The sequence below is a fragment of the Notamacropus eugenii genome, chromosome 5, assembly GCF_028372415.1.
Source record: "Notamacropus eugenii isolate mMacEug1 chromosome 5, mMacEug1.pri_v2, whole genome shotgun sequence".
Classification (NCBI taxonomy): domain Eukaryota; kingdom Metazoa; phylum Chordata; class Mammalia; order Diprotodontia; family Macropodidae; genus Notamacropus; species Notamacropus eugenii.
The window spans coordinates 91,926,111-91,935,719 of NC_092876.1; the positions used below are offsets into that span (position 1 = coordinate 91,926,111).

The window sequence follows — 9,609 nt, forward strand, 5'->3', positions numbered from 1 at the left end:
GGCCTGTGGGGACTGCCACAGTGTAATGCTTTATATGTGTGAAGAGCATGTACTCCAAAGTCGTCCATTTTCAACCCCTCTACAATGTAAAATGACCCTTGTAAAGAGCTCTGCCTCGGTCTCCCAAGCAATGTTGTGCTGTGGTCCTCATGGTTATTACTCAGGCCTTGACAGAATGGTGCCATATCAGATCTGGAGAATGGAAGATATTGACACCAAAAAGACACAGAGGGCGCCTTTCCAATTGCAGAGCATTTTCTCTGCTTTTACTGTTGGTCAATGCCACATTGATGTTTTCCTTGGAATCTGATATAGTTAAAAATTCACTGCTACTCTGAGAATTTCGCCAACCTACTTTCTTGAGCCTGCCAGCCCTCTCTGATGTCCTGTAGGTGGGCTTTGAAGTCTTCTTGGTACTAATAGGGATACCATGATGTCATTTCCCTTTATTTTTCAACACCTCCTGTTTTATGCACCTTTGCGGGAGGAGAGTTTCTGCAGGCTTCACTATTTCACTTTTGGCTGCTGCTCCTGAAACTGAGCCATTTCCTTAAACAGCACAAGCCCAAAAAGATTCTCATTGCTTTCACTTTCCCCTGTGGATATGGGCAAGGACTGAAAGGGAGCACAGCCAAATATGCCTATGCTTCTGGGGTTCTCAGGAAGAGTCTGTGCCTTAGATCCTGCCCCAGGGCAATCCTACACTGTTACCTACTTGCTGAAGAGCACCTTGGTGAGTACATCAGTCATACTGCTCTGCTGCAACATTGTGGAAAGCATTCTGTGCAGACAAGCTTTTTCTTTATTTGTTATTTTGTGCTGTGGGTGCTGAGCATGAAAGCATAAAGAAAGGGACTAAGCCAAACACATCAAATTCCTGCCTGGGGGTGACTCTTCCTGCAGCAGAAGGGCACTACTTTGGACTGGGGAGTGGTATCCCAGGAGCTCTGGCCTGGCCACTCCGAGCTCAGTCTAGGTAGCTCCTGAGAGGGCTCCCCTCAATACATTTTGCTTTGGTGTGGTCACAATTGGAATCAGAGCTATGTTTTTCTTCTTTCTCATCATCTTAAGAATCCATGAGAAGAAGCCAATGACCCAAATTCTCTAGTTCAGTGTTCATCATCATTGAAATCCCCTTGTTCTCTTAGAAGAACATCTTCATCTTCATGTTCTTCATTTTCACTATTCTTGGGAGATGTAGGATCTCACTCAAAATCACTGTCAGATTCATCACCCTTCTTTTGTACATGTCCCCTTTGCTGAAGAGGAATCTTCAATTTTTTTACCATCCTGGTCACCATTAGATGTTTTGTTTTTAGGTCATTGATGGAGTTCTTTATGCAGTTTTCATGATAGCTAGATGAATGTTCTACCTTCTTTTCAGGAGAACCTGGGTGAGAAATGAAAGTTATAGAACCAAAAAATCTTCTGCAGGGTGATTTTGTGAAGCAGAAAAGTGGGTCTACATTCTTATGTAAGGATGCTCTTTCCTTGAACTTTTGATCTCAGAAGATCAAACTTGCTGTCCAAGATCTCTGCTATTAGTTTTGAGAAATTGTCCTCTCCAAGCAGATTCCAGACATACATGTCAGTGGGATTATTGAGGTTCTGATTTGGGTAAGTAGCAGCTGCCTCTGCATCAGGAACTGTAAGAAGAGTCTATTATGGCTCCAATTTGGAAAGAAAAAGATGAAGGGAAGTCAGCTAAAGCTGGTAAGACATCTTGAGGGGAGAGGAGATACTCAGGGGCATGCTGCTGCTGTTGTTCAAGCATCTGCTTTTGGAAGAAAGTATGCTGATAGTGCTGCATCATTGCAAGATAGTGGGATGTAGAAGATTGTGGTTGATACATTGAATGCATTTAAAATTGCTGTTGGACTATCTGCTGTTGCTGCATTGCCTACTGCTGAACATATGCATCCTAAAATAGCTGGGGCTGCTGATAATTGCAAGGGTGATGTACCTGATGAACCTACTGCAATCTCCAGTCAACCTGCTGTAACTGTTCCAGTACTCTGTGGAGGCTGCTGACCCTGACTTGACTGCTTCCATCCATCCCTTGACTGTTTCCAAGTTTTAAGGTTCCATTTAGTCAATGATTACCAATTTCACTAGGAATGAGTGTGACGGGGCTCTGATTTATTCATTCAATAAAACATTTTCCACCCTGAGATCCCGGTACATTATTGTAGTCTTACACTGATGCAGCCTGGCCACAACCTCATGGGGATCACAGAAAACCTGCAGACCTCAGACTCTAAAAGCAGTCTGCCACTGCTTATTAATTTGATTAACCACCTGTCTGACTTGACAGTATTCCATTAAAATGATGTCACTTCCCATGCATTATCACTAACTGAATTAATAGCAGAGGCCAGGGAGCCCACAACATTTTTATGTTCAGATAGTTCTTCCATAATTGCTATTTTTCTTTTGCAGACATTCAGATCAGGCATGTTATTAACATACATTCACTTTAAAGCACATTGTCTTTCACTGTGTGTCCATATCAGAAACACAATAGAGAATCCACATTGTACATGTTGCCTTCTCTCTCTCTCCCAGGGAGCCTTGCTGCTTCAGCTAGACTAGAATGCCTGTCTTGTGTGCTAGAGTTGGATGGCAATTGGTGGGGATCTGGCCCCTTCTCCAAAGAAGTTGCAGGGGGAAACTGGGCTGTGTATGTAAAGAAGATTTTGTTATCTCTTTAACTTTAGTTTCTCAGGATCCATGGTCATGGGAATGTCAAGTTTCCAAGTGTTAGACAATAACTCCCAGAAGAGTTCCAAGGATTCTAGATAGCAGTTCTGAGAATCATAGAGACAGTCTTACTGAATGCTGTGCCCTGAGATGAGTGGTAGCATAATGAAATATTTACAAGGCTGGTGCAGAATGACAATATTGCTAAAGTTAACCTGTGAGATTAATGTTATCAAGATGCCTTCTTTGTCTGCTGCCCTATAAAAGCAAGTGGGCATTGGTCAGTGAGGGGGGAAAACCATAGGGAACCCAAGGGGTAAAACCACAAGGAACCCATAGGGGAATCTGTGTGTGCCTTTAACAGCCACCATTGAGGCTTGAGGGGATTTAAGGGAATGCACAGGTGTGCCTATCTTGATTGACTATCAAGATGTAGGGGTAGTTGGCTCCACCTGGACCCTCTTCTCTCCTAGCCCTGTGGGAAGGTGATTGGAGAATTCTGTAAGAGGTGCTTCTACCAGTGACCATTTGAGAAGACAAGTCTAGAATGAAGGTGATTATTAACTCTTCCTTAGCTGCTTGCATGTCTGAGTAGATCAACAGTGAACCTATTAGAGGCTGGAATCCCAAAACTCCAATGCCTCCTGTGTGTTATGTGTGACACAGGCTAGAAGCAGGACCAGTATCCTGGGGGATGATTCAGTCAGCTGCTCCTCTAGGATGATGTGGTAGAGGCCCATGGCCCACAGAAGAGGTTCCAGAGCCAGCTCCAGACCCACCTCCACCACCAGGGCAGCCTCCCTCTGCCACCTTTCCCCTCTATCCACTGCTCTGAACTTGGGCATCTGGTACAGCTTCTTCATGGTCTTGCAATTGAGGCCCCCTGTGGTCTCGGGAGGCACAGTCATGGACACTGGCAGCCTTATATCCTATAGGAGTGTATGCAGGGATGCCCAAGCCTTTGACTCCAGCACCCTCCACCACTGCCCAGCAAGGCCAGGCAGTGGCATCGCTGCCTGAGGTGTTGGTATTGGTGGCCTGGGCTGCCTGTCTTCCTGATCACCAGTTGAATTTCATCTCTTAAATGGGGGTTCATGGAATAGTGTCAGTGAAAAAAAAACCATCAAATTGCATGAAATATGGTAAAGGCCTCATATGGAAGAGATTTGAAAGAATTTTCCTGTGAATCCTTCTGAACCTGGAGTTTCTCCCTACCCAGTTCAATAGTTGTATTTCACGTAATTCTAATTCTTATTCTGATATTAGATTATTTATGATCTCTATTCTGTTATTTTCACTATTTTATATTTTTAAGATATTCCTCTGTATCTGTATTCTCAGTTTTGGTAGCTTATAACTTTGTAAGTAGATTCTAATAATCATAGCATTCTGATTTTGTTGTGATCTTACATCAGGTTTTTGGGGTTGTAATTTAATCATTTTATTAATAATTCTGGCATTTTAATAAAAGTAAGGTCATTTGACTGTCTCTCTACTAGACCAAAGGCAACCATGTTGGCAGTTCAAGAGAGATTATCTCTATACCCAGACCACGAAATCTTGGGTAATTTACACAAAAATATGTCCCACCCAAGTCTCAGCAAAACACAATCACCACCCTTCCTTGGTGGGGGTCTGAACAAGAAAGTTAGTTCAATATCATTATTAGCAATATCCTTCAAGAGACTGAATTTTTAAAATCAGAACTTCAGAGAAAGGGGGAATTCTGGATCTCTCCAAATCATTGGTTATTAATAATCATTTCTCTCTTTCCTCCATTTGACCCTATTCAGAGGCTCAGCCTTTTAAGTGAATCACTAACTGAGAAGACAAACCCTTCATCAAAGGTTTCTAAATATGGGACTTATGAGGTGAGACAATGAAAGGGAAAAGGGAAAGATGTACAAGTGCTTTGACAAAAAGAGAGGGGACAATACCCTTTAATAACAGTTTGATAAAATCAAAGTGGGCAATCCTTTCTCTAAATTTCTCTAAACCATTTATTCCCCTTCCCTTTCTTTCCTCCACAGGTCTTATTTCATTCAACTTTTCATTTTATATCTCTTATTTCATTTCTTCCAGGCATTCTTTAGGCCAAACCATTCATTTTTCTGGGTCTTTGCCAGCACTTCTTTTTATATTATTTTTTCTCTTTTTGGTTTTCCTATTTGGCTACCTTCAATCTATTGTATTTCTTCAATATTTGACATTTTCTTCTCTCTATTCACATTTCCAGTTTTAGATTGGGGTTCTCTGCACTACCTCTTCCTATACTTTTTTATGTGGGGGCAGGCCTTGCTTTGTGTTGTATTCAGGTTCTAAGGACCCTCATTCTGCAGGAATTCCTATATTTTGACTCAGTCTCCTGACCATCAACTTAGGTTTTGGTATTGACCCTTTTCCCTTTTCCCTTCTTGCTCAATCCCAAACCTTGTTTCTATGTTGATAGGCCCCTATTAGTTGTTGACTGAAGTGTTAGCTAATCTCCTTCAATGCCCTAGATTCCTCACTTCCCCAGCCCTTTCTCATGCTGCATCTCCTTATGAGGTTTGGGAATGTCTGCCTGGGTCCTTTTTTGGAATATGGGCTGCCTGATTACTTGATTGAAAATGGGCTACCTAGGTACTTGTTTGGCCTTATCTTCATCAGTGGATTTATGATTAGGCCTGATAATTGTGTCACCTCTATGCTAGTTTAGCCCTGTCTCCTACTGAGGCTCATTATCTTGATTAGACTGACTGATCACTGCCTCCTGATTTAACTTTGTCTATTGCCTGGGTGCTACTGTTCATGGGTACTAGCCTAGGCTTGGATCCTGCTGTGGACCAAGATTGCCTCTCAAGACCCTGTGATGGGTATTGGTTAGACTCTGTCTCTTTTTGTGGGTCTGGGTTGCTCTCAAAGTAGGTCTTCTGGTTACCTAGACAAGTCATTGAGAAGCAAAGACAAGCTTTATGATGGGATTCAGCAGGAAAATAAGAACTTAGCCTTTGGGATACAGTAAGTGGTCAGTGTCTCCTCAAACAAGAAGTTGGGAAGTTTGAATTTAGCTCTGAATTTTGCCAATCATTCTACTTCAGAGTAGAAGCCTCAAAGGCACTACTATGCTCCAAAGGGAGCTGGGTGTAAGGAGTTGGTTACCATTTACAAAATACTAATATTTGTGCTTATATTGATTATCATTGATTATCAGTGATATTAATGTTGATTAAAAGGGGCTAAATGGAGTGAAATGGCTGTCAACCTCAACTCCTTACTCTCACTCCTCATATCTAATAAGTTGTCAAATCCTGTTGTTTCTGCATTGAGATTATCTTTCATATGTCTTCTTCTTGTCTCTGACACTGCCATAACTTTAGTGCAGGCTCTTATCAGTTCTGGTCTGAACTCTTGCAACAACTTGTTAATTGATCCCCCTGCCAAATATCTCTCCCCAGTCCAATCCATTGTCTACTCAGTTATCAAAATGATTTTCCTAAAATGCAAGTCTGATCATATTGCCTTACCCCCTTTATTGAAATAACTATAGTGACTGCCTATCACTTGTCCAGAATCAAATATAAAATGATCTGTTTTTCCTTTAAATTCCTCCATAATCTGGTTCCTTCCTGACTTTCCAATCTTCTTACACATTACAACTCTTCATATATTCTGTGATCCAATGCCTCTGATGCTGATTTTTCTCAGGCACAATACTCCATCTCCATCTCCCAATTGTGAAATTTTGCATTGACTCCCCCTCCCCAATAACTGGAATGTTTTTCCCCTTCATCTCTGCCCCCCACACCTCAAATTGCCTGGCTTCCTTCAAGTTTCACCCAAAGTCACACTTTCTTCATGAAGATTTTTATCAGCCCCCCCCCCATTTTTAGTGCCTTCATTCTAAGATTATTACCAATTTGTCCTATGTGTTGTTTATATATAATTGTGTTATTTGTTTTACATGTTGCCAACCCCATCAGAGTATGAGATCCTTGAGATAAGGACTTTTTTGGACCCTTTTTGTCTTCTTCGCACTTAATACAAGGTAACAACATAAAAAAGAATTGATTTTAGTAGAGAAAAAATATAATTAATTGATGGACATGGGATCATCAGACTTGGCTGCCTGGGTGTAGTTAGACCATTCATTGATTTAAGCAAAAGGGAAAATCATCATCAAATTAGAAAAAAGCATAAAACGGGCACCTCAGAAAATTCTGTTTCAAATTGATTTACTTACCTATTGATGCAAAAAATGAGACATGGAAAGTAGCTAATTGAACTTCTCACTATTTCTTTCAGAAAATTAATGGTTGACAAGTAATCCCTGCCTTAAGGAGGAGATAAGAATCCAGAAACAATTAGCAACCCAATAAACAAATGAAAACCGACTCATTCATGAGGTTGACAGAGGATGAGTCACAATATTTTATAAAATGATGAAAAGCAATGGAAAAAAATCTGTAAGAAACATGTTCAACCTAATTATATCATTTAAAATTCATTTTTAGAAGAAATTGCTAGGAGGGAGACCTTTTCCTTGTTCTCCCCAGTTAGGCTATGTCAAGTACACATGAAGGAAATCCATGCCAGAAGTCACTACCATCTTGGTAACAGAGTGAGATAATTTTTATAGAGATGTCAGGAGTACAAATATGTCAAATGAATGGGGAAAATATGGACTATATTACTAGCCCTATGAGGTGTGCAAGAGATGTGCCAATTAATCAGTAATTAATGACTATGCCTACTTTCTCCTTTTCACAAAACTTTTATAAAATGTCCTGCAGTCCTATGCTTAATGAAAATAGAAGGAAGGACAGCAGGCTTTTACAAACATTTTCTATAGCAGAAAACCAGAAGTAGGATTTTCAACTTGGTCTTCTGATTCCAAAGCCAGTGCTCATTTTACTAGGCCTTCCTGCCATCCTTAAAAGTCTGCTTCTGAGATTTTAAAACCTATGTGACTTTGCCCAAGTCACTTTACTTCCCTTGACTTCAGTTTCTTCATTTGTAAAGTAAAAGAGAAGGAGATGGCCTTTGAGGTCCTTTCCTTCTCCAAATCTATGATTCTATAGGCAGATCTATGGTCTATCTTTCCAAAGGACTGTTATGGCAAGAGATGATGCATTGTGGGAGATATAAGGCCAAAACAAACAGTTTCTGCCCTCAAGGCATTTATATTCAAACTAGAAGGATACACCTTGGAGCTAGAGAAGTAAATACAAAACAAAGATTTTTATAAAGTAATTTCAAGAGGAAAGGCCTTATGCAGGAGCTGACACATGAGTGAGAATCTAAAGAGTGAAGAAACTAGTGGTGAAGTGAGGAACTAGTTTATTCTAGATGTGGTGAACCACCTGTTGAAGGGCATGGAGGCAGAAGAAGAAATTACTTTTCTGGAGAATAACCATCAGATCCATTTGCCTAAAATGGAGATTTCATAGAAAGGACAAAGTAAGTAGGAGCTGAATGTGAAGGGCCTTCAAGGTTTAGCTGGCCTTTTAGCTCTATGTCTCTTTTCTAATGGGATAAAGAGATTTATGAGCCAAAAGCCTGATTTGAATGAGGTCTGTTAGCTACCATGGGAGAAGATATTGGCTCTGGGAGCCCAAGATTCTTAGTTGAGATAAGCCCTAAAGACTCATTTCCTCATCAGTCACATAAGGGAGATGTCTAGGAACAGGAACATTTTGATAAGAAGGAGGACACCAATTTTAATGATTCCTTGGAAAGAGCCATGTCTCCAGGATTCATGTACAAATTCAGCTCTCTATTCTTTTAACCATCAATTTTCCTTGGCATAATTAGACACTGTGTAAACAGGTCACTGTGCTCTTTACTCTTAGCTAGGAAACTGAGTGACAGCTCCAAAAGTGATATATCCCAGGACCCACATAACTAAGAAAGGAACAGACTTACAATATACTCTAACTCTCTCTTAGTTATGCCCTACATTATTTGAGAGACAACAGATTAGACTGGGTTTTTGAAAGTGATCAGTTTGACTACCTGTTCTCTGATCTCCTTAGTCTTTACTCCATAAACAATGGGGTTAAGAAGAGGTGGAATTAGGAGATAGAGGTTAGAAAGAAGAATGTGGACATAAGGAGGGATATGCAACCCAAATCTGTGAGTGAAAAATGAGAAGAAGGCAAGAATGTAGAACTCCAAGAAGACAAAAATATGGGCAATGCAAGTGTTGAAGGCCTTAAGTCGAGCCTCCTTCTGGGGCAGATGGAAGACAGCAATGAAAATCCGTACATAGGACAAGAGAATCAAGATGACGTCAAATCCCAGAATAGAGAAGGCCACAAACAGACCATAAGCCTTGTTGACTTGGATGTCCTCAGCAGCCAGCTTCACAATGGCCATGTGCTCACAGTAGGAGTGGGAGATAACAGTGGTTCGGTAATATTTTAGTCGACATTTGATGAGCAAAAGGCATGGGGCCATAAGGATACCTGCTCTCAGAGAGACCCCAACCCCTATCTGCGTGAGGAGTTGTGAGGTAAAGATGGTGGAATGTCTCAGGGGATCACAGATAGCTACATAGCGGTCCACAGCCATAGCCAAGAGTATGCCAGACTCTATGCACTGGAATGTGTGGATAAGCCACATCTGCAGCAGACATACATCAAACTGGATCTCCTGCAGATGAAGCCAAAATACACCCAACATCTTGGGAAGGATACAAGTACTAAGGGCAATGTCAGTGACTCCCAACATGGCCAGGAAAAGGTACATGGGTTTGTGGAGGCTACGTTCAGATTGAATGATCACTAGGAGGATGTAATTCCCAATGAGGGCAATGATATATATAGCACAGAATGGAATCCCAATCCAGCACTGAACAGATTCCAGGCCAGGGATTCCAATCAATGTCAGTATGGATGGCATAAAGACTGTACCATTGGCCATCACCAT

General features: G+C 41.1%; 1 protein-coding gene and 2 pseudogenes across 1 annotated transcript; all 3 read right to left on the bottom strand.

Annotated features, from left to right (window-relative positions):
- Positions 1-967: 967 nt before the first annotated feature.
- On the bottom strand, positions 968-2,056 carry LOC140507585 (BMP-2-inducible protein kinase-like; annotated as a pseudogene).
- Positions 2,057-2,139: 83 nt separating this feature from the next.
- Positions 2,140-6,147, bottom strand: LOC140507586 (BMP-2-inducible protein kinase pseudogene; annotated as a pseudogene).
- Positions 6,148-8,658: 2,511 nt separating this feature from the next.
- LOC140508748 (olfactory receptor 52A5-like) lies at positions 8,659-9,609 on the bottom strand. Its single transcript, XM_072616623.1, has one exon. The coding sequence runs from the start codon at positions 9,607-9,609 to the stop codon at positions 8,659-8,661; it is 951 nt and encodes a 316-aa protein (XP_072472724.1).